General features: G+C 35.0%; 1 protein-coding gene across 1 annotated transcript in view; it reads right to left on the bottom strand.

Moving 5' to 3' along the window:
* Positions 1-26,551, bottom strand: part of SHOC1 (shortage in chiasmata 1) — an 80,983-nt gene that overhangs the window by 9,228 nt on the left and 45,204 nt on the right. The window contains exons 15-24 of the mRNA XM_055301551.1: positions 23,535-23,713; positions 22,429-22,501; positions 17,372-17,441; positions 15,743-15,921; positions 13,941-14,058; positions 13,004-13,115; positions 11,356-11,477; positions 7,056-7,149; positions 2,089-2,220; positions 242-391 (exon numbers count right to left, since the gene is read on the bottom strand). Of these exons, the coding sequence (XP_055157526.1) occupies positions 242-391; positions 2,089-2,220; positions 7,056-7,149; positions 11,356-11,477; positions 13,004-13,115; positions 13,941-14,058; positions 15,743-15,921; positions 17,372-17,441; positions 22,429-22,501; positions 23,535-23,713 (1,229 nt within the window). The remainder of the gene's footprint in view (positions 1-241; positions 392-2,088; positions 2,221-7,055; positions 7,150-11,355; positions 11,478-13,003; positions 13,116-13,940; positions 14,059-15,742; positions 15,922-17,371; positions 17,442-22,428; positions 22,502-23,534; positions 23,714-26,551) is intronic.

Raw genomic sequence — 26,551 nt, 5'->3', positions numbered from 1 at the left:
ATATAAGATAGCTTTAAAATGTATAATGAGAATTCAATATGAATTCAATTGAATTCAATATGAAATTGAGCCAATGAGAATTCAATATGAAATTTAGTTCAAGTAAATTATTTCTTTGTTACGTGAAGTCCAAAACAATTAAACTTGGATAACTTCATTTTGAAAACTATTATGGTAAAAATAAGTACCCAAATGGAAAGGAAACAAACTCATATAAGGCTATGGAATACAAGTAACTAACCTTTAACACTTTTTCTGGTACTTCAGGTAAAAGCTCCTGAAGTTGACCCAGAGTTGCTAATAATATCCAGTGCAGTGAAGGTCCTTTATTTAACATGAGCTGAGCCACCAGTGGGTTAATAGATGGAAAATCAAGTAAGTACATTTCCTCCTAGAAAAGTTTAAAGGAATAATCAGCCAATACTCCGCTCAACCTAGCAGATTAAAATTGTTGTCATTGTACTTATTGCTCAATTTGAGATGCCTGGAAAAAAGTATGGCTAGTAGGGAAAGAAACTTTGGCAGTTAAGATTCATATGCTCTCAGAATTGAGAAAAAATCTTAAAGTTCATTCATTTTAATCACTTATCCAAAAAAATTTGTTACAGTTCATCTCCTTCAAACAACAATTGTTTTACCTAATGGTAGATTCTCTAATGAGAAAATCTAGGGGACTTTTATACCTCAAGATTTCTTTAGCTCTCCCTTTGTAGGCCATGTACTACTATCATTGTTTAACATGAACCATGTTTATGATACTTTCAGGAAAGCCTTGCTGTGAAGAGTATAGGAAGAACTTCTATCAACCAGAACTGACCATGATTGTCTAAAATGTGTGTTTTCAGAGAGATCTCATGGTACAGCAACCATGTTTTACTATTACCATATTCCCTTTTCTTTCTGGATTGTGCTGGTTTTTTGCACCCTCTTTGATTTATCAAATGACAGACATGTGAGTAGATTAGACATGCCTTGGTAAGAGAGAAACTGCACAGACATACATATATCCCATAATTAATTATCCCCATACTTGCCAATAGTACTATGTTCTGTTTAGGCATATATAAAATCTGTGATTAAATATATACAAATATATGAATTATATTAATATAATATATGAATTAATATATGAATTAATATATGAATTAATCTGTGATTAAATATATGAATTAATATATGAATTAATATATGAATTAATCTGTGATTAAATATATACAAATATATGAATACATTAATATTTTATTTATTTGTTGTATAATTTTATTTTTTGAATAGGTAAAATAGTCACATGGTTCAAAATTCAAAAAGGTACTAAAAGGTGTGCAGTAAAAACTCTTATCCTTACCCCATTATCCCAGTTCTCCCCTCTGCAGATAACTAATGTTATTATTTCTTGGTATCCTTCCAGAGATATTTTCTTCATTTACAAACACATATAAACATTAATTTCCCCTTGTTTTACACAAGTGGTAGTATACAATCTCTATACTGCAACTTCATTTTTCATGTAATATATCTTAAGTATCATTCCATATTAGTATATAAAAAGCTTCATTATTCTTTTTTTATGGTTTCATGATTTGAATATATTAAAAAAATAAAGGTAACAGAATCTAGGTTGGTATGAGAACTTGAAAATATGCTTAAACAAAAGAAACTTCTAAAATTTAACTACTCAATCTTATAAATATTTTACAACTCTATTTCAGTCTTAATTATATAACCAAATTACTGACAAATAGAATGCTAGAATTTTGCTATTCTTATACTTACTACTCTTAAATATTTAAATTTAGGAATTAGAAAAAGTTACATTTTAAAAATATTAGGCATTGAAGTCATTAGATCACCCTATAATATGCTTGTTTTGGAAGTTCACTATAAAAGATCTCATTAAAATACTGCTGTGAAGTTGAAAAATACCCATGATTCTGGAAAATTATCTAAATAAATGCTGTATATTATGGTTACTGCTAAATATGCTCATGCAAACATTATAGGACAAAAATATGCTACCAAAAAGAGAATTCAAGTACATGTATTTATATTTGCTTTGCAAATATCTAATTTACATATTGGGAGATGAACCTTTGATGGTGAAACTTCAACCCAGGATTTATCCAACCATTCTTGAGGATCTCTCTTCGAGGTCATTAAATTGTGATCAGCAATTTGTCGAATTATCAGCGCAGCCTCTTCCACTCCTGGGGCAATTATAAGCTAAAATATATTTTTTATATATTAGGTTATGGGAAACATTAAGGAAGCAAAATATATCATTCAAAAATTGTTTGTAATTAGAAGAAAAAAAGATATGATTATTTAGGGCAGTGTTCCCTAACCATATTAACCTGCTAACCCATGGACTGGGTTACCTGGGTGGTACAGTTGGTTGAGCCACTGATTCTTGGTTTTGGCTCAGTCCTGATCTCAGGGAATTGAGACTGAGCCCCCTGTCGGGATCCTCACTTAGCACAGAGTCTGCTTAGGATTCTCTCTCCATCTCCCCTTTTCCTACCCCTTTCTCTCTCTAAAATAAATAAATAAATCTTAAAAAAAACCACAACTCTGCTAACCCATGGACCATATTTCCTTCAAATGAATCTAAAAGATGAAGAAGATAAAAACAGAACTGAAAGCAGAAGAAAAAGCCTGGCATTTCAAAAGAGCCAGAAGAGCATGGAGGAAAACACAAGTGACAGGAAGAGATATTAAGAAACATTTTTTTTTAAGAAACATTTTTTGGAGTTAAGTTTAATACATACACACACAGAGCTTAGCATCAAATAAGCCAGTATTGGATGAACAATTCCCAAAATACTCCAAATCAAAACTTTTCTTCTGGGCAGCCCAGGTGGCTCAGCAGTTCAGCGCCACCTTCAGCCCAGGGCGTGATCCTGGAGACCCAGGATCAAGTCCCATGTTGGGCTCCCTGCATGGAGCCTCCTTCTCCCTCTGCCTGTGTCTCTGCCTCTCTCTTTCTCTCTCTCTTTGTGTCACTCATAAATAAATAAAATCTTAAAACAAACAAAAAAAACCTTTTCTTCTTTTTGAATATAGAATCAAATACATCTATAAAAATTCTTTATCTTTTAATGTCATTTTGAAAAATCTTGTACTATATTTTTAAAATTCTTATTTTTGAGAACTATTAGATTTAACTTGAAAAAGCAAAATATTAAATATTATTGACTCTAAATTGCAAATAAATTTATTAATAAATGCTGAATGGAAGTGAAGAAATTTAGTTCTAAAAATTGGAAAACTATAAGGATATCATATTTTTTTAAAGATTTTATTTACTTATTAATGAGAGACATTGAGAGAGAGAGAGAGAGGCAGAGATACAGGCAGAGGGAGAAGCAGGCTCCATGCAGGGAGCCCGATGCGGGACTCGATCCCAGGACTCTAGGATCATGCCCTGAGCCGAAGTCAGGTGCTAAACTGCTAAGCTACCCAGGTATAAGGATATCGTATTAAAAGAAGGAAAGACAATTGCTTATCCTTATAAAATATGCTAGATTTCACATAGACATTTTAATAAATTATATCTAAAATTATACTCAAATATTAAAATCTGCCGCCCCAAGATCATGACTGGAGTCAAAACCAGGAGTCAGTGGCTCAACCCAGCTGTACACTCAGGCACCCCAGTCCATGGATTAGCAGTTTAATATGTATAGGGAACACTGCCCGAAATAATCATATCTTAGAAATATAAATGTCCTGTCCTGTAGTGAAAATTCAGGAAACAAAGATTCTACAAACCTCATAAAATAAATATGGCAATTTTTTTCTTTCATAAGTTAACAAATACAAAACTGTTAGCACATATCTGGGGAGTACATGTATCCTAAAGAAGGACTTTCTTTAAATTATATTAAATATGTATAGATATTTTTTTTGGGAGAACAAGTATGTGAGCAGTGTGGGGAGGGGCAAAGTGAGAGGGAGAGAGAGAAAGAATCTTAAGCAGACTCCACCCCCAGTGGAGTGGAAAGCCTGGCTGGGGCTCAACTCAGGCTCAATCTCATGACCCTGAGATCATGATCTGAGCCAAAATCAAGAGTTGGTCACTTAACTGGCTGAGTCACCCAGGCACCCCAAATATGTATAGAGAGCACAGAAGTAACACTGATTCCTAATTAATTTTATTGCAGTTTTGGATGTTTTGAGAAGATCTGACACTTTTATTTAAATATAAAAAGGCACAATTTTATGGTGATGGTAATGAATATTACCTTAATTTATTAGGGCAAGGATTCTGGAGCTCATAGCTAGACTTCGGGAGATTCAGGACCCCCCCTTACATTGTTTTCAAAATTTTGCATATATGTTTATCTGAATTCTGCAAAAAGAGTTCATAGCAATTTATAGAACTTTTTTTGACATTAGAATAAAATATAGCATAACACTACAAGCAGTATTTTCTTTTAGTTTAAGAAAATGTACTTAAGCTTCCTAATGCTTCCTTGATCACTAGACTCTTCAGATGCCTGAAAAAAATTTTTTTATATCCGTACTGATGTGCTCTAAAAGGCCAAAAGCCATATTACTAAATACAGTAAAGTAAAGCAACAATATACTCTAAAATAATGAGGGGCAGCCCCGGTGGCTCGGCAGTTTAGTGCCACCATCAGTCTAGGGCATGATCCTAGAGACCCGGGATCGAGTCCCACATCAGGCTCCCTGTATGGAGCCTGCTTCTCCCTCTGCCTCTGTCTCTGCCTCTGTCTCTCTCTGTGTGTGTCTCTCATGAATAATTAAATAAAATCTTTAAAAATAAAATAAAATAATGAGTCTAGGGAACCCCCTTTAAGGTGGTAGTGTCATCAAGTCAGAAGAATAGGAGGCTTGAGTATTGGTATATTGATAATAGAGCAAGTTGACAGTTGTTTCTCAAATTCAATGAAAAACTGACCTCCTTTAAGATTATTATGTAAAACTTGAAAAGCTTTTGGAATAGTTTGATCCAGGTGGGAAGCCGACTTTTGTTTGGAATGGATTGTGCCTCAGCAGTACTTCCTGTTCCATCCCAGAATGCCTTCCTTGGAACATGTCCTCTATGGGCCATGTCACTGTACCTGAATATAGTATTACTCACTGTATCATATAAGCCAGGGATAGAGGAGTAAAATGATTCTCTGAAGTATATTTTGCATAAAACAGCTTACCACTAGCTGAAAAGAGGTTGTTTAAGAGGTGAAACCACACTTGAATGGATAAATGAGACAAACTTACATTTGTCATTCAGTGATAACTTTTCTAAGAATTTTCTTTCAATATTTAATATGCATCATATAATCAAAATGATTGGGATTCTATTTCAAATAAATCATTTGTTAATTTTCCTAACAGATTGTGCTCCGATTTAATTCTATTCAGTAGATATTTGTTGAACATCTTCATTGTGTACAAAGCACCATGTTGGATGCTATACATTTTACAAAAAAGGGTCTGGTTCTTACCCTCCAGGGTGGATGGTATAAGAGTGAATATCTCATGCTATAATAAAGGTAGAAAGTGCTCTTGGGAGAATGGGAGGAGAGATTTATCCTGAGAGGATATACCTGGGAAACATTTCTTAAAGATAGTATTTGAGCTGGGCAACAAAAGACAACTCTGAAGGCTGGCAGTAAGGGGAAGTGGGAGACAGGCTGGTATGACATGTTTGTCCATTAGCTGTATGGTGATAGTGTGGACATATTCAGGAAATGGTGAGTAGAATTATGCTAAAGGAAGGATAACTAGGGGCCAAATCATGAAGTGTGAATCTAGCTGAGTTTGATCTCTATTTTGAATGAAGTAGGAAGCTATGGAAGGTCTTTTGAGCAAGAAAATTCAATTTAACAACATATTTATGAAGAGTCTACTACATATTTGACACTGTGCTGGGTGCGAGGGACCGGGAAAACAAATACACATTTTCCTTTCCTTTAGGAGCTTACAGTTGAGGAAGTGAAATGTTCGCAGCTGTATTTCAGAAATGTAATTGGTGTCAATCTATATGATGCACCAGAGGAGAATAATTAGAAATAAAGAGATAAGTCAGGAAGTTGCTTTGAAACTCCAAGTGAGAGGTGAAGGCCTGAACTTGAGAAAAAGCAGGGAGAGTAGGATGAAGAGACATACTCTAGACACACTGCAGCTACTGATTAGATTACAGTAGTAATGTCATTAATTAAGTTTGAGGAGGATGAGAAGTTGTGTTTTGGACATGTAGGGTTTGAGGCACCTGTGGGATAATCATGTGGAGACTTCCAGTAGAATGCTAGAATATAGGTGCAGATCTTAAGAAAAGTCAAGAAAAATTTAAGAATTATACTCAGAAATGAAAGCTAAGTTTGTGGGAATGTCTGAATTTATTAAAGAAAGGGTATAAGGTGATAACAGAAGAGGACTGAGCCTTGCATTTGGGGGAGTGTCTAAATTTCAGTGGGACACTGAAAAAAGAACCAAGAAAGGATGCTGGTTAGAGATCACTACAGCAGATACAAAGAGTATGTTTCACAAGTCAACGTTTTTAATCAATGCATATTTATTTATTCATATCCTGCCAAGTAATAATTAAGAGATAAAATATGACGTTAAATTCATTAAAGGCTTTTAATTTTTCTTAAATTTTATTTATTTTGGAAAGAGCACAAGCAGGGGGAGCAGCAAAGGGAGAGTGAGAAGCAGTCTCCCTACTGAGCAGTGAGCCCGACATGGGGCTCAGTCCCAGGACTCTGGGATCTTTTTTTTTTTTTTTGAAAATGCATAATCTTTTAATTTTTTTGAAGGTTCTGCTCTGGAAAAAAGGACTCTGGATCTAAACCTGAACCAAAGGCAGATGCTTAACTGACTAAGCCACCCAACCCCCTCATTAAAAGCTTTTAGACCAGAAGTTTAAGTGGAAAGAATATTTATTAACTTGAAAACTATTCTTTAAAGAGCTTTAAGGCATTTTTTTTTTAGTTTACTAATTTAATGTTTCTTTGCACTGGGCACTTGAGTTTGAGTATAGTGTTGGTTTATGAAAAATACTTATAAACAAACATTTAAGAAAATAATACCTTTACATCCAGTTCTTCTGATTTTAGCCCATATGATACCAAAGCTGCATAAATCAGTGCTAGATGATGAAGTGTTTTTTCTGTAAGATGGTACCTAAAAAAAAAAAAATTGTAATACTACACTTGTACTCATTCGATGTGTGATTGTACCTATTAGTTCACTGCATTTCCACATTTCAGGTTATGAGAATAATCTGGCTAAGATAATGCTATGTGGCAGATTCAGCACGCTGTTGAGAAGATGGTTCCACCTCCATTCTTTAAGAATCCAGTTAAATCTAGGGGATACTGAGAATATATATTTGAGGAGAGAAGTTTAACTCATACCTTTATTGGCTCCAGGGATGGCTATCTGACTGGTGCCAACTAAAATACTCTATCCCTCTGGCCAAAGTAACAGGTTCAGATATGAACAAACACATGACCAAAGTCAGGATAACTAGAATCCTCCCTGGGTCTTTTTCTTGAGCTGTTAGAAAAAACACTTTTAAAAACAATCGTTATGTAATGTGATGGAGGTGTTAGCTAACCCTACAGTGGTAATCATATTGCGATATCCAAATAATCAGCATGTTGTAGACTTTAAACATACACTATCTGGTATGCCAATTATATTTCAATTAAAAGAACACTCTTTTTTCTTCCATGGTTATTAAGCAGTTCAGATGTGAGTCTTGAGCTATAGCCAGATATTTCTATTATCTTTATCTACTTTAAGCACCAAAAATTTATTGCTTTATATTAGTAAGAAGTCCAGGATAAGGCATCATTGGGTTCAGGTACTGAAGCCATTTCATTGAGACAAGGGCTCTCTCAATTTCTTGGTTTTTCTTTCTTGGCCTTGCTAGTTTTTTTCTCAGGCAAACTCTTTCCATAAAAGTGGCTGAAAAAAGTGGCTTGCTGTGCCTAAATTGTACAAACAAGGTGGTTTCTGCTGAACCCTGCTTTTCTTCTTTAGAGTGTAGAATTTTGATATGTGCTAGGTAGAGGGTGCATACCCGGCCAATCTTTAGTGAGAACCTTGGGCACTGAGTCTCTAGTGAGTTTTCCTGGTACACAACATTTTACAAGTGTTGTCACAACACTTTCCTGTGGAAATTAAACACATTCTGTGTGATTCTATTAGGAGAAGACTCCTGCCATCGAAAGATGAATGGATAAAGCCATCGAAAGAAGGATGGATAAAGAAGATGTGGTTTATGTATACAATGGAATACTACTCAGCCATTAGAGACGACAAATACCCACCATTTGCTTCGACGTGGATGGAACTGGAAGGTATTATGCTGAGTGAAATAAGCCAATCAGAGAAGGACAAATATTATATGGTCTCATTCATTTGAGGAATATAAATAATAGTGAAAGGGAATAAAGGGGAAAGGAGAGAAAATGAGTGGGAAATATCAGAGAGGGAGACAGAACATGAGAGACTCTTAACTCTGGGAAATGAACAAGGGGTGGTGGAAAGGGAGGTGGGCGGGGGGATAATTAGTTTTTCTTTTCATGAAAATCTGGGTGATAAATGTGAGTCTCCTCTTTTTTTTGCTGTACATCGATTACACCTCTGAAACATAGGTGAATAGCAATCTAAAAAACAACTTAAAATTTTTTCCAGAACAGTTTTATCTATAGGATACTTCCAAGATCTTAAAGCTTAAATGCTTTACAAGCAAGTTCCAAGCTTAAAATGCTGTACAGCCTTTACTCATACTCAAAATGAAGATTTTAGACCTAAATTATGATTTTTATTTCTCAATTTTGAAAGAAAGGAAAAACAAGGTTAAATGACTTGCTGGAGTTTAATGGAAAAAGAAACAAGAGCCAAGGTGTTTGGACTCTTACATTTTAACTTATACTTATCCTCACATAATAACAATTGTATACAAAGAACTTGGTATAGTACATAAACAAAAATGGAATCAAACAGGGAAGTCAGTAAAGAAAAAAAATCACATATGCAATGTCAAGTATGGAAAGACCTCTATACCTTTTCTAATAACTAAATAATATATTTCTAAGGTTTTTATTTGTTTATTTGAGAGAGAGAGACAGCCTATGAGTGGAGGAGGGACAGAGGGAGAAGGACAAGGAGACTCCGAGCTGAGCAGGGAGCCTGACACAGTTCAAAGGATGGAGAGGTCACAATTAACTATATGTGTGCATGAATTAAAGGATATTAAGGAAAGATTGAAAAGAAAAAGTGATATTTGGAGACAGGATTTGAAAAATGGGCACAATTTCACCAAATAGTTGGAGGAAGTAGGGAATATTGTAGGAAGAGAGAAAAGTATCAGCAAAAGTAGTAGTGGGAAAGTAAGGACCATGTTTGCCAACCAATAAGCAATCCTTCTGGCTAAAATGGAAGGCAGTGAAAATTAAGCCTGAAAATATAGGTTGGGATTATATCCTGAAGACTTTAAGTATTAGGGTGAATAGTATGAATGTATTCAGTAGATAATAGGGAAGTCAGTGAAGGCTTTTTATCAGAGAGAAACAGTAAGAGACTGGTTTTTGGTTTATTAATTGAATGTATGACAGATGATAGAAAGTAACATGGAGACCATCTGGAGGTGGGAAAACAGTTGGTAGTCTATTTTAGCAGTCCACATAAAACAGTAAGATCTGAACTAAAATGCTGGTAATATAAATGGAGACAGGCGATAGATAAAAAAGAGACTAGTGGTTAAATCCATAAGATCTGTTTTCTAATTTCAGTGACTAAAAGAAAGGCAGTGGTCATAAATAGCTAAATGGCAGAAGAGAGGAGATACTTTTGGAGGGGATAGAGAATATAGTGAATTCACCCTGGAACATGTTAAATTTGAGAGCCTATAAAATATCAGGGTGGAAAAATTTAACACAACATTAGAGATGCATGTCAGGAATTTCAAAGTGACTGCACCTGTAGATATAAATAAAATAATTATATACCAGAAAGATGATGATTGATGCTATGGCAGAGGGTAAGGTTTCTAATGGATCCAACAGAAGAAAGTAGAGAATTCAAATGTATTGAGACTGGGACAAGACAGAAGAAGAGGTAAAGACAGAGAAAGAGCAGTTAGAGAGACAGAAGATCAGAACTATGAAGTGTCACGGGACTGAAGAGCTTCCAGTAAGGAAGCACTGGCAACGGTTTCAAAACTTTAGAGCAATCGGAGGACAAACATTATATGTTCTCATTCATTTGGGGAATATAAATAATAGTGAAAGGGAATAGAAGGGAAGGGAGAAGAAGTGGGTAGGAAATATCAGAAAGGGAGACAGAACATGAAGACTCCTAACTCTGGGAAACTAACTACGGGTGGTAGAAGGGGAGAACTGGGCGGGGGGTGGGGGTGAATGGGTGATGGGCACTGAGGGGGGTACTTGACGGGATGAGCACTGGGTGTTATTCTGTATGTTGGCAAATTGAACACCAATGAAAAATAAATTTATTATTAAAAAAAAAAAACTTAAGAGCAGTGGGGATCCTTGGGTGGCTCAGCCGTTTAGCGCCTGCCTTTGGCCCAGGGCGCGATCCTGGAGTCCCGGGATTGAGTCCCGCATCAGGCTCCCAGCATGGAGCCTGCTTCTCCCTCCTCCTGTGTCTCTGCCTCTCTCTCTCTCTATGTCTATCATAAATAAATAAATCTTTAAAAATAAATAAATAAATAAATAAATAAATAAATAAATAAATAAATAAATAAATAAATACTTTAGAGCAGTGAAAGATAAAAATACTTTTGGAGGTTGGAAGTGATTCTGAGAGACAGGGATCAATACAGATGTAGGAAGAGAAGCCAGACTGCAGAGAATAAAAATAGTAAGTGGCAGCTTCCTTTTATGTGGGTTCATAAAATTTTGAGATGAAGGAAAGGAAGGACATATAATGATAACTTGAGCCTGTGTCTTGGCATGGATTTTTTATAATTTTTAAGTTAACCATATCAATGGAACAAAGTAGAACAAGAAGCTATTTAGTTGGTAAATTTAATAAGCTTTTAGAGAGAAGTGATTGAAAGACGGCATCTTTTAACAGACAAGTCCAGAAACTCAAAAGTAGTAAAAAGTGAAGCAATTGAAGCAGCATTTCTTAGTGAAGTAGAGGATGATTTGCAAAGAATATCCAGTGGAAATATAACATCTCTAAAATTCAGACTTGTTTTCTTATGGGCATGCCTCCCCCTTGAGGATCCGTGGGCTCAAAGTAAACTAGATGAGCAAATGGAAAATTTGCATAGCTCCTTTTACTCAAAGAAGAGGACCAAATAACTTAATAAATATAAACGTGACTTTGGATGAAGAAATGCTTACTTACTCTGAGTTTAATGTTTTTTTGGTATATAAGATTATCCAACAATAGCTGTACTGGAATGATAATGCCAACAGTCTCATAATGATATTGTCTGATGCCTTCTCACAATTCAATTCTTTTAGGTCCTAACAGAAAATAGATAAAATAAAATAAAAAAGATTCACTAGGTTGAACAGTTGTTATGAAATTATTGTTATCATATGTCAAGAATCTATGACATACATAAATTATAATGTGAGAAGAGGCATGGGTATGGGCTTCCATTTTGTGGAAAATTTAAAATCTCACTGGAAGTAGTTGGGGAAAAACTATAGATGCCAACCAGCGAATGATAGCTTCAGCAAGGAGGGCTCATGAATCTCTTCAACTGTAGATATAAAGAAAGCAGCCTACAGAGTGCCCTTATTTGGGCAAAATCCTTTATCGATAGGGATCTGGCTCTCCTAAGGGCAATACAAAATATGTTCAAAAACCTATGGGATAATCTGCACTGAATGCTGATTTAAGGAAGATGACATAGAAGCCATCAATGGATTTTCAGGAATTGCTCTCAAATGGTCTAGAATTATCTTTTTCCTCTAATGCAATTAATTTCTGATAGAGTGAATGATTCAGGAAGTGTTTCACTCTAAGTTATGTAACTATGAATTAAGATTAAAACAGTTTCCCAAATGGTATTTCCCCCTAAAAAAGTGTTTTTAAACTTTAAATATGTAAGACATAGTAGCTCTTAAGAACCCCTCTAACAGAGCTTTGTGTTTCCATCACATAATTCTTACACTGTTAATATTTCCTCATCAGATTAGATTTCTACTTTACCATAATATTTGCCATTAATTTATACTATATATCATCAAACCTGGTTTCCCCTTCTTATTTCCACTCTACCGAATTATTTTCTTTGTAATTTGTACTTCAATCAAGCAAACATATCAGGGAAATTCAGTCAAGAATTTGTACATCTTAATTCCAAACTATAGGGAATTTTTTAAAGAGAAATTTTCTTTTTTTTAATATCGGCTTACTTACAGGCACTCCCCACTTACCTTAGAGTAAATCCATGTTACTAATCATGGATTAATATACTACCCCCTCTTTTTTTTTTTTTTAAGATTTTACCTATTTACCAGAGAGAGAGAGAGAGAAAGAGAGAGAAAGCACAAACAGGGGGGAGTAGGCAGAAAGAAAGGCAGACTCCCCCTGAGCAGGGAGCCCCATGCAGGGCTTGATTCCAGGACCCCAAAATCACAACCTGAGCAGAAGGCAGATGCTTAAGCAACTGAGCCACCCATGTATCCCTAATATACTACCACCTTTCAAGAAACATGGTGGCTACTATTTTATTTTTAAGGTTTTCAACAATGTAATTATTCTGTAAATATATTTTGAAATAGGTCAATATATAACATTAGAGATTCCATATATGCTTTGTCTTCTTAAAGTATGTTAAAAGTTAGAAGGCATTGAAGAAGCTTGGTAATAATCATTTTCCATAGTGGTAATTTTGATACTTATTGTCCATTTGCAAAGTTTCGGAAGATATCACTAATGGATTATAGTTAAGCTCTCTGAGGTAAAGCTAATAATAAATTACATGGTTATACATATATTTTAATATATTTGATTTATATTTTTTACTATACAGTTTTACCTGCAACATTACAGCAGTGTGTTCATCAATTGTCACCACCACATAAGACTCTGTACCTCCAAAGAGTTTCAATGACTCACTGCAGCATCTTTCCACTAGTGTGATATTATATCTGTAAAATATCATATTTTGGGGTGATGAAATGGCCAAGAAAAAAATTTTAAGAAAAGCTGTATTGTTCTCCTGCATATTAAATTATTTGAACTACCATGCCTTTTCTTTCATACATCAATTTATTTTACTTTATAAATTTGAGGAATGAAATTATGATTTTATTCAGTATATATGACTAATTAGTTGAGATGTGCATTGCCTTAGGTATTTCTTTTTTTAAAAAGATTTATTTATTTATTCATGAGAGACCCAGAGAGTCAGAGACATAAGCAGAGGGAGAAGCAGGCTCCCTGCAGAAATCCTGATGGCAGGACTTGATCCGGGAATCCAGGATCACGCCCTGAGCTGAAGGCAGAGGCTCAACCACTGAGCCACCCAGATGTCTCATTTAGAACTTAGGTATTTCATTTAGAACTTCACAGTCCTGTTTCCCATGCCGTATTTAAAGCCCTCTAAGAACACTCATTCTCAATATTATCAATGACCCAAAGATATGACCATAAAATTCACAGTAAAAAAGATACATAAAGTGCTCATATGTCCAGATAACAAAAGAAATGAAAGTAAATATAAATATAAACAATAATAAAATATGTTTTCTCCATAAGACTGATATGTATTACCAAAAAAGATAGTATTCAGTAATTATTATGGTGTACTACAGGGAGAGATGTGTAACTTGACATAAACTCTCTGGAAAACTATTCCTATGTGATATAATTGCATGCTTGAATCAGAGAGAAATAATGCCACATATATAGCATAATGTTTAGCCATTTAGGATATATATACCTTTGCTAAAGTTATGAAATCAATAACTTACTTGGATTCTAGCAACTGAAGTATTTCTGGAGTTTTAAGAAGTCCTTCAGATGCAAAAAACACATATGGAACCTGAATTTCCAGAAGAAAACCACCAAAACTATCCAGCAAGGTACTTCCTAAATAAGAGAAAGTTTATAAAGTTTTCTCTTTTTTTCTCATCCTTCAGTTCTTTCTCTTTTTTACTAACCATGAGAATAGCAATTGTATGTTCAAAGAGTAGTATAAAAATAAAACATATCCATTATAAAAAATCAGAAGTCAGAAAAAAGAAAGGTCTGAAGAATAAAATAAAAACTATGTTATCCTACTACCTAAAAATAAAACAGCATTAACAGAATTTACTAAAAGTACTATATGATACATTATTAGGAAAATAGTAAATACATCAATAGATAAATGGACAAAGAACATTAATAGGCAATTTACAAAAGAATGGCTATACAAGATCAATTCACATCTGAAAAGATACATATAATCAAAGATAATATCTGTAATTAATTAACTATAACTATAAAATATTTTCTGCCTGTAATTCTGCCAAATATTTAAGGGAATAATAACACCTACTACAGTAAAGATAGTGGGGAAGGGATTCTCATACTTTCTGCACAAATATTGAGATAGCATTTCTGGAAGGATATTGGCAATATATAAATGTGTGTATACCTTTGATTCAGGAATTCATTTTAATTCTTAGAACAAGTATATAAAAATAAAAAAGATACATAAGGTACTAAAGGTACTACAAATCTCATAGTACAATAGTGTAAAATTGAAGCATTGTAAATGCTCCAAATAAGGAATTGGCTCAGTCAATTAAGTTCATCTTCAAAAGAATGGAAGAAGCCTCTACATATAAACTAGGATGCTTATCTTTTATGTTTTTTTGGGGGGGCCCATGTTTCAATTATTTAATCAACTTAACATTTAATTCTCTATATCAAAGATTCCAAAGTAATAGTTATGGTGACTGTATTTTTTAGAATTGAATTGGAATGTCTCAGAATTCAAACTTCCCACTCAGATTAGAGGTGGACAGAAAGTAACTTATAGCAAGTATTGAAAGGGATGCACTGGGACTAGAAATGTATGGGCTTTTTAATTTTTTTAAATTTTTTTAAATTTTTATTTATTTATGATAGTCACACAGAATGAGAGAGAGAGGCAGAGACACAGGCAGAGGGAGAAGCAGGCTCCATGCACCGGGAGCCCGACGTGGGATTCGATACCGGGTCTCCAGGATCGCGCCCCGGGCCAAAGGCAGGCGCTAAACCGCTGCGCCACCCAGGGATCCCCTGGGCTTTTTAATTTAATGGATGTGAGAATTCACAACTTGAGTCACATGCAGTGTTGCTGAGAAATACAAAGAAACCAAAATGATATACAAAATGGTTTTATTAGACTCTTTCAGAAGGGTTTTGTGTAATTTTTTGTTGCACATTAAGTTTTCTGAATCAGTCAATATACTACAATAGAATTTTCCCCTAAAATTCAATAAAAAATACTATTGCTGAAGTATCCGGTGAAGATTAGATATAATTATAATAAATTGTCCTATTATAAGTAAAAATTAGAAGGTAAAGGGATGAAGACAAATATAGCCAGTAAAGCTTACTTTACAAATGAGGAATATGAGATACGGGATAAAGAACCTGCCCAAGGTCACCCAGAGCACTGAGGTTCAAGCTTGAACGCAAGTCCTCTAATGCCATTGCTCATTCTCTTTCCATAGATCAGATGCAGAAAACAGACAATTTCCATTCTACCATAACCACAAAAGGATTTTAGTTTATATCTTACTCTTTAAAACTGTGTCTGGAAGAATCACTTTGAAGGCCCTGTGAGGAATATTCAATTTCTTGCAGTGTTCGGTCCAACAGGAGTTCTCTACAAAATTGTATTCCACCACAAATGAAAAGTTAGTCCATGGGAAATCTGCTCCAATATGTTGATTATGTACAATTATGCAGGAACTTGTACTTAAGACAAAAGAAAACCAAGAAAATGGAATTATATTTGTGTCATTATTTACTTGGAAAGCCAAAGTAAATCATGACTGTTTTTGGCTATTTTATTCTTCTCTAGTTTGTGCCTGCTTATCTTGGAAAGGCACTGTTGTATTTTCTGTTGACTTATTCTCCAATTGTGCTAATTCCTTTTTATCTTTCTTTTTGATGGTCATACATTTTTTTTAACGTTTAAGATTTTTAAAAAAAATTTTATTTATTTGAGAGAGAGAGAGCCAGCACAAGTGAGGGGAGGGGCAGAGGGAGAAGCAGGCTCCCCAGTGAGCATGGAGCCCAGTGAACACTTGGGGCTGGATCCCAGGATCATGACCTGAGCCAAAGGCAGACATTTAACCTACTGAGCCACCCAAGTGCCCCTTTTAAGATTTCATTTTTAAGTAATCTCTACACTCAATGTGGGGTTCAAACTCACGACCCTGAGAAGAGTACATGTGTTCTTTTGACTGAGCCAGCCAGGTGAGCTGATGGTCATACATTTTTCTAAAAAACAAAATCTAAAAACTGGACTACTTCACATCCTCAAATGCAAGGGATCCTAATTTTACTAACTGAGTCCTATCAATAACAGACAAGTCACCATGAGAATTCAATCTCATTTTCTTACACATGTGAGGTTTTCATCTTTGAGGATCTACACAACAGATTATCTGACAACTCTGAAATGATTTTTCTTTTTCTCAATGAACTTCATAGATGATTTAGCAACAATAAAAATCAGGGATACTTAAATATCATAAGTTTATCATTTCCATCTTCAAATTCCATATAATAAATAGCACTTATTATACTGAAAATTCTCTACTGCTGCTTTCTCTCTAGAGCAATCTAGTTAGATAATAGACATAAGTTAAATGCTTTGTGGGGTTCTATTTGATTTACAACTTTCTATTATTTGGATCTCAATATTAGACATAAAAATTTCTACATAAAATAAGGCAAAATAAAAACATTTTTAGATAAGTCAACACCAATTTTATTATTAGCATGCTTTCATCAAAAGAATTTCTAAGGGATACTTCAGGAAGAATGAGAACTCAAAAGAAAGAAGATACAAGAAACAATAAAACCCCCAAAACTGGTATAAACAAGGATAAATCTAAATGGGCACTTCCTCTGCTAACAATAACAATGATCATGATAATTTGGGAATATTAAAAAGCAAGACTGAATGAAAATTTTGGACAACAATAATATAGAATATATGACCTGAGTTAAGTATTCTTTTTTTTTTTGAGTTAAGTATTCTAATGTAAAACACTTTTCAGAAAGAGGAGAGTGAGTGACATTGATTCATCTCAGTATTTACTAAACCGTTTTTAAAAATCAAATTCCAGGAGAAATTATGCTTTTCCTGTGAAACTAGTAGCTTATTCCTCCCAGGTGAAGAAATACATATTTTTACCCATTTAAAACACCTTCAGATTCCAGAACATCTTTCCTTTTGTTTGAATGTATGACAGTCAAAGTTAAACCTGTTGGGAAAAAAAGAATAATACAAAAAAATGTTTTCCAGTGTTTTCTTCATATATAATTTTTAGGTGTTCATATATTTCACTACCATAAAAATGAATTAAAGATCTGTGAACAAGGTAACTGTTTAAAATACAATTTGCTGGATTATTTTTCTGTCTGTGGGTATCAGAAAGTTTGAAGCATGGGTAATATTTCTGGTGTGTGAGTATATATGTTTTGTATGTATAAGCATGGAAATTCTGAATTTATGTAAAATAAAATGGATCAAAATCTTAATTTTTTAAAAAAATTTTATTTATTTATTCATGAGGGATACAGAGAGAGAGAGAGAGAGAGAGAGAGAGAGAGAGAAAGAGAGGCAGAGACACAGGCAGAGGGAGAAGCAGGCTCCATGCAGGGAACCTGATGTGGGACTTGATCCCGGGACTCCAGGATCACGACCTGAGCCAAAGGCAGGTGCTAAACCGCTGAGCCACCCAGGGATCCCAAAATCTTAATTTGGAAGTAGCTAAATGAATCACTCATCAATTCTGTGCATTTTAGTTTTTAAAAAATATATTTTTATTTGTTTATTCATGAGAGACACAGAGAGAGAGGCAGAGACATAGGCAGAGGGAGAAGCAGGCTCCCTATGGGGAGCCCGATGTGGGACTCGATCCCAGGACCCCAGCAGCATGACCTGAGCCAAAGGCAGACGCTCAACCACTGAGCCACTCAGATGCCCCTGTGCATTTAATTTTACTTTGCTAAAAATCATGGTTGATTTTACCTTTTTTCTTTAGTCAAAAACGTAAGTACATAACTAAATAACTAGAGACTACATTTTGATGTCGTTTTTTCCTTTCTATTGACTGTATATGAAGTGGACCTATTGGGTGCCATCTACTTCTTAATTCACTTCTGCTTCCTAAATGTCATAAGTTAAGTTTCTTATGTTACTGATATTTTAACAAAATAAAATAAATTTCAAAAATTCTGTAGCCACACAGTTTATTTTTGGTAGGCACTACTGGTTTAAGAATAGCTATTTCTTTTCAAAATAAATTTTACACTTTATTAGTGTACTTTTGTCAGTTGTTAAGTTCACAAAGGCATGATGTGATAATGAGTAATGCTTAATAATTCAATGTTTACTTGGCTTGATATGACAATAGTTTGGGTACCAAAAAGAAGAGGATAAGCAGTATTTCTCTTCTTATATAAATTTATAAGGTCATATTTTTATTTTAAAAAGTTTTATTTTGGGCACCTGGGTGGCTCAGTGGTTGAGCCTTTGGCTCAGGTTGTGATCTCAGGGTCCTGGGATTTAGTCCCACATCAGGTTCCTGCAGGGAGTCTGCTTCTCCCTCTGCCTGTGTCTCTTCCTCTCTGTGTGTCTCACATGAATAAATAAATAAAATATTTTTAAAAAGGTTTTATTTTGAAGTAATCTCTACACCAAAAGTGGGATTCAACTCATAATGCTGAGATCAAGAGTCACATGATCTACTGACTGAGTCCACCAAGCACCCCACGGTCATACTATTTAAAACCTAATCTCTTTAGCTGTTTTGCCTTAACTGTGTTTTCAAAGCAGATTACTTGCTAAGTGCATTATGAGGATCTTGCAAGCCCAGAGACGATGAAATCACAATTTCTACTTTCTAATACTAGACAGGAAAAAAAGAAAAAAAGACTTCACTCCTAGACACAGAGGAGAGCTGCTAGAGAGGAAAAACATTTTCTCAACTTAGTCAAATATTTTGTGTCAGTAGATCTTATTGAAATGAAATAGAGTAATGATGATATAATCCCCAAAGCTAAAAGAAACAGAATGTTCAGCATGAAGCCTAGAGAACAAGTGATATATCCAATAATAATTTGCCCGTGTGTCTTAAGTACATCAAAGGAAAAGTTGCCCCATTAAGTGGGTTTAAGTATTCTTCTCTGTGGGGCAGAAATATTTCCTAAACCTCTTCATAAAGTATTACATCAGTTACCCAAATCCTTTTGTTTCATAATATTACATTGCTCAGCACTTTCCTAATTCATTTTTTTTAATTTATTTATGATAGTCACACACACACACACACAGAGAGAGAGAGAGGCAGAGACACAGGCAGAGGGAGAAGCAGGCTCCATGCACCGGGAGCCGGACGTGGGATCCGATCCCGGGTCTCCAGGATCGCGCCCCGGGCCAAAGTCAGGCGCCAAACCGCTGTGCCACCCAGGGATCCCACTTTCCTAATTTAAAAAAATGTTTTCAGTTACCCTAAATCCAGACAGGTGTGGCAGTGGTTCAGGCTCACAATTGTTAATTACTGCTTTAACATTTTGGTACTAGTAATAGCTTGTGAATTTGGTGGATAAGACCTCATCTTCCCAAGACTGGAAAACTGGATGAAATAATAAGATCCAAGCTTGCAAATTTGGATTCTAAATACATGATAATGTCTAGAAATAGCCCCTTATAAAGTTCTGCTTGAAAGAGTCTTCCATTCTCATATTACTATAATTTAATAGTTAATTTTGCTAACTGCACTGATAAGCAGACATTTTCAATATTTGTACATAGTTCAATTTAATCTTTTTCACTAGTCTCAGTCCACTAGGTAAGTAGAGAGGCATTCACTAGTTCAGTTTTCGTTCGTTTTTATTAAGTTCCTTCTATATTCCAGGCATTTTAGGGGGTGTGGGGAATACAAATTAGGGCATGGTCCTTACCCTCCAGAAGGTGATATGCTAGTGATGAAAACACACAAGAGAATCAGTTGTTACAGCCTAAGATGGTAAGTACTGCCTTAGAAGTATGAGCATAATACACTGAGAGTACAAGTGAAAGCCTTTAAATCAAAGCTTCCTGAACAAACGTTTTAACTGATTTTTAAAGGATGTATAGAAGTTAGCTGCTAAAGAAGGGGAGAAGAGTACTATGATAGCAGGAACAGGAGGTGTAAGAGCATGGAGATAGGACACAGCATGATAAATAAGTGGGTAGGGTTACAGCAAAGAAATATATTTGGAGGTGGCCAAAGATGCAACTTATGGAAGGAAGAGAAATAGTAAACAAAGGGTAAGATAGGTTGAGGGTGGTATTTTATTTTTTTAAGACTGAAGGACTTAAAGATTAAGGGAGAGTCATTAGAGAGGAAGGCTGGGTGAGGAGGTAACTGATGGGAACACACTGATGTAGGAAGAGATAGGATCCAAAGCAGAAGTGAAAAGTTGGTTTTCAAGGGGAAGAGGTTCACCTCCTTTATAAAGAAAGGATGAAAAGATAAAAGAATAGAAAAGTGAAGGTAAGTTTGCAGATGATAAGGTTGTAAGATGAAAGGTTGTGAAGAGGTATTAAGAGCCCATATAAGGTCAGAGAAGGTAAGTTTGTAGTGGTACCAAACTATCTGATTTTCTTTAATAATGCTCAGGAGCTCAGGTAGAGGAACAGAGGGATTAAATGTCTTGATGGATTTAGAGCTGAGGTTTAAATGTAAGGTACAGCAGAAGGACAAGACTGATTTTTTTATATCTTTTTTTAAAGATTTTATTCATTTATGCATGAGAGAGAGAGAGAGAGAGAGGCACAGAGACACAGGCAGAGGGAGAAGCAGGCTCCATGCAGGGGGTCTCCAGGATCATGCCCTGGGCTGAAGGCAATGCTAAACCGCTGAGCCACCGGGGCTGCCTGACAAGACTGATTAAAGTCATGGGCACATCACCAACTCTGGAAAGAGAAAAATGTGAAACAAATAAGGAGTTGACTGATTACAGATCTCTTAGATGCTGAACATCATGGAGGAGGTCAGATGGCTGTGGACAGAGAACAATGTAATAGAATTTAAAGTTCATAAGGAGCACAGTTCTGCATTATTACAAGGTCAATGGCATATCCAAGAAGTGAATATCATTTCTGCTGTGGAAGCCAATGAGACTGTAGGATCCGGGTGTTGAATGAGTCATTCACATTAATGACACCTAGGATAATTGCAGGACTAGGAGTGAAAAGAATACCATGAAGCAGGTGCACAACTATCCATGGATGATGGGGAATGCTTGGGGGGTTACTAAATGATGGCAATACAGAGTGGTAGAGAAGGGTGTGGCAATATGGCAAAGCCTCAGAGGATAGAGGAATAATGTTTTAGTAAGGATAATGGAAAGCAAGAAATGGCCCTTTCAACTCTATGAAATAAATATATCACATATATATATATGAGAGAGAATTATCAGCTACCCTATGAAAGGGATACAGGGGAGCTGTATCATCAGGGGAAAGCTGGGTTCACTTAACACCAGAAGATAAAAAAAGGAGAAGAGTTTCCATATAAGCAACAGGTTCCATGGCACAAGGTGGAAAGGGTTGGCAGAGGGGGCAACAGTAGGTAGAAGAGTTGAAGAATGACACTAGAACAAGACAGACCTTGGTTCAAATCCTGATTTCCTCATTTACTACCTGTGAGATGTGGCATGTTATACCCTTATGAACCCTAGTTTCCTTATTTGTAAAACTGATGTATAGAGTTATTGTAAGTATACAGAATCATTTAGCAACTAGTAGACAATAAAAGGTGTCAACTTAATAATACACACAAAGGTACATACAATGTACACATAAGTACCTTATAATATTTATATTGCAGACTTAGTCAAGATTTATTTAAAAACTGGTTAGATTCCACTGAGTTATGTACTTTTATTTATTTATTTTTTTAAAGATTTTATTTATTTATTCATGAGAGACACACAGAGAGAGGCAGAGACACAGGCAGAGAGAGAAGCAGGCTCCATGCAGGGAGCCTGATGTAGGACTTGATCCCCGGACTCCAGGACCACGCCCTGGGCTGAAGGCAGGCACTAAACCGCTGAGCCACCCGGGATCCCCAGTTATGTACTTTTAAAGAATGGATTTTATGGTATGTTATTATATCTTAATTTAAAAACTTAGATCGCTACATTTTTATATGTTCCAAATATTTGCTACCAAAAGAAGTATAATTTAAAACTCCCTACCTTCCATTTTGTTAAGAATTTTTATGAGTAAATGTTTTTCACCATCTGAGTCCATTCTTATTATAATCAGCACCTGATCAAAAATAAGAATTTCATATATCTCTGAATAATTATTTTTTCATAGTTTTGCTACTGTGACAAAATAACAAGCTTAACTGGTTACATGAAACTATTGACAAATAAGATTACCAAGTAGATATTTGTGCTGTAAAAGATGTCAGTGCTTAAACACAAAGGAATAAATTCTGGTAAGATCAAACATCAATGAGGAAAATATTTTGGAGTAGAGCATTTTTAGCATCCATGTACTCTCATATAGGTAAGTGTATACATAAATTGCCTCTATCTGCACTGTTAGTTAAATTCAACCCAGATAAGTTTGAATTGGTTGGAGAAAACCAATGATTTGTTGCTTTATTTTCCTAGTTATTATTACAGCTTTTTCTTGTGATGGTGGAGGACAACAAATAAATTTCAATTTCTTACTGATTATTTTACTTTAATGACAAGTAAGCTATCTAAGTAACCAGAGTTGGAGATAGAGACAGGAGGGACAAAGAAGAAAAAAGGCCGAATTTGTATCCAGATTTAGCACAAAGCATTTGAAATGTTTTTTGGCTTGAAAACATTTAAGAACGTATTTCCTCTTAAGTCTTTATCAATGCAACCTTCATATGCTTGAGGCAGGGGTGGGCAAAAATTTCCAATGTAATCCAAAGCTAAATGCTTTTTTTTTTTTTTTATGGAATCATGTAAGATGAGATTCTGGCTCAAAATCTAAAAATAAATTATTCTGGTTCTGTTATTTGGTATATATTCATGAACATAACGTGCCAGACAATAATTTTGAGCTTTGGAAAGCCAATCCATAGAAAACTGAATAAAATAAAAATTAAAGTTTTTAAAAATTCAATATATATGAACAATGGCGCAACTCACCCTTTCTCTCAGTCAGATTCTTTTTGTTAACTTACTCAAGAAGAAAACTACCAAGGAGCCAAATAGTCTAGCCTATTTCAAAATTTCAGTGTTAAATGCAAAAATTGATCTTACATCCAATTCTTATTTAAGCTAATTACCGTTATCTGCTTTATTCCAGCACTTACCTTAATCTGTTGTTCACTTTGCATCCAATTTAGTATCTGACATTGCAGTTCTTGTATCTTGTAGTTGGTTTCAGGATTTTTTTCCCTAATAAACTGTAGAATCTCCAATTGTCTCCAAATGTCATCCAAATAGGAGCCTAAAATGTTTCTGTAGATATCTTTTGCAGTTGACAAATATCCTGTTAAAAACAAAAGTGGAGGGGTGGGGGAGGCATGCCTTTTTGTTCTTTGAGAAATTCCATGGTAAAAACTTGACAGAACACAAGAGTCATAAATTTTCTTTAATCCTTTTCTGATTTTGATCAAAGATATCGACTAATGAAAACCTCAAAACTGAATGAAGCTGAAAAATATGTATCAAATGTCTCCTTTTTTGGGAACGCCTGGCTCAGTGGTTGAGCATCTGCCTTCCGCTCAGTTGTGATCCCAGGGTCCTGGGATCGAGTCCCGCATCGGGCTCCCCACAGGGAGCCGGCTTCTGCTTCTGCCTGTGTCTCTGCCTCTCTCTCTCTGTGTCTCTCATGAATAAATAAATAAATAAATAAAAATCTTTTAAAAAATGTCTCCTTCTAAGTTACATAACATAGTCTATATATCCTCTGAATATATCCCATCGTTTCCTGCCTCCTGCCTTGGTCTACAGTTATATGCAAGTCCTATGGAAATACCACTTCATTGGAATTTTCTTGGCTTTTATACTTGATTTCTTATTCATGTATATAACAATCTCATTAGTCTATAAGCTCTTGGTAAATAATCCATGATATTTATGCATAATTTATTTGTATAGCTGCTAAAACAGCAGAGCCTAAATTCAGACTCACTAAAGCAGTTTCTAAACACAGAATCCTGAGACCCATCTTTGAAAGTTCATAGTAAATCCAGACTCTCCCAGGAATTTCTCTTAAAAGATCTTCCTGATTCTCTAACCTTCTGAAAGAGAAGCCTAATCCAGTAGCATCCCTGTTTCAATGGCTCCCTATCATCTACAGAAAAAGATCTCAACTCTTTTGTGCAGCTTAAAAGGCTATTCATGGTTTGGTTCTTTGTTATGTCTTCAGGCTTAGTTCCTACTCCTTTCTACCTTATACTCTTCAGTTTAGCTACACAGAACCATATGCAGCATACCCACTGGGTCATTCTTCTGGGCTCTTAATGCTGCCTATAATACCCTTTCATACTTTACTTACTTGTCAAGCTCCTACTTATTTTTAAACAAATGTTCAGCTTTAAGGGTAACAGTCTCCATCCTTTATGCCATTAGTACATATCACTGCCATAATATGCATTACACAATACTAAATTTATTTCTGGGTTAAAGCCCAGAAGTGAAACTCTATACTTTAATCTTGAAACTCATTAGCTTCCTAGCTTGGGAAACATAGCAAGCTGGAAACTGGTAGAAAAATACAGAATTCTGGAAGGCACCAAGACAGACTGCCAGATCCCCATGGACCAAATTTCTTTCTCAGGCACTATGCAGAGAAAAAGAAAACTGAACAGTCTAATTCACTCTTTGATTTTGAGAGGTTTAGAGAAGTGAGAGATCTCTCCACTAAAAATGTTAGTGGTTAAAAGCTTGGTACAGAGCTTAAGTTTGTTTTCCAATAAGTATTTTACTTTCATAGTATGCCTCAAGGTAACCAAATAGCAATGCCCAACTTTGATTTAGTAAAAGTATTTCTTCGAGGAACAAAAATAATTCAGCCCAAGTATACAGTATATAGTTCTTCATGGTCACACTTAATCCTAGGGTAGATTTTAAGAGTACTTAAAGGTGAACATACCTCAAGCAATCCTCCATAAATATTTCTCTAAAACTATTAAGTATCGAGCAGCAGAGTCACAAGACTCTCTACAGCACTGGGGGCTCAGATATTCTAGATTCTGACATTCTGCCTTATGTTATGCTTTTGGTAGAACTGATGATCTTTTATGGAAAAAGCAAAGTATAATGAAGACAGATAACTAAATAGAAGGAGATGTGATACTATATCCTTATACCAGTTTCTGGTACTGTAAACTAGGGCGAGAGCCCCCAGTCCATATTCGTCTGGGGATGGAAGGAAAAAAACAATCCAGCATCAATACCCAAGTGGTTTAATTGGAGAGGAAAGGAAAAGAACCATGTTGGGCTTTCTAAATGTAGCTATAACTTAGTTATAATACTTTGCCAGAAAATACTAATATAGTACTTGGCAAATATTAACTCCCAGTGCTGTAGAGGGAGTATAGCTGTAATTCAATGCTGCTCAGTACTTATCAAACCTTGGATTAGAGAAATACTTGTCTGGGTCAGATAAAACAAAACTTTTGGGTCATAGAGCAGAGAAAAATTATTTTCATTTTATATTTTAAATGGGTTTCATTCTAAAGTATAAAACAATTCTATAAGCATACCATTACTAAACAAGTCTACATATCCTTGCAATAAGGAGCCTAGAACAGTAATGTATTGAGACAAATATTTTTTGAGACAAATATTTTAATGAATTTGATAGTTTAGAAAAAATTTCTAAAATCTTTAAAATTTTCCAATGTATTCAATGAATTTGATAGTTTAGAAAAAATTTCTAAAATCTTTAAAATTTTCCAATGTATTCAAAATATCTTGATTTTTATTCCTCTAGTAATTCATACCCTAATTTATAGGCAAAACTAAAAAAGAAATTGTAAAATATCCTACTACTATTAATTTGGTTATATTAATTATATATATTCAGCTAGCAAAGATTCAAAGCCACAAACATTCAATGAAGACCTATAATGTACATGGCAAAATATCATCTTACATTAAAAAGTAGTGCATGACAATGATTATACAATCAAATCTGCCTAAGGCCATTACGACTCTGTAATTCAGGCCTAGATTAAAGAATCTTAAACCTATTCTTCTAAGTGATGAAATTTGTTACAAATGATTTCTTTTAAAGGATACAGGCAGAATAAAAATATATATTCTATTATAATTATGCCAAAATGTACATAACATTTAATGTGGAAGTAAAAGAGGTTAC

The sequence above is a fragment of the Nyctereutes procyonoides genome, unplaced genomic scaffold, assembly GCF_905146905.1.
Source record: "Nyctereutes procyonoides isolate TBG_1078 unplaced genomic scaffold, NYPRO_anot_genome, whole genome shotgun sequence".
Lineage (NCBI taxonomy): Eukaryota > Metazoa > Chordata > Mammalia > Carnivora > Canidae > Nyctereutes > Nyctereutes procyonoides.
The sequence above is the reverse complement of the archived record's forward strand: the minus strand, read 5'-3'. Positions and strand labels throughout refer to the sequence as shown.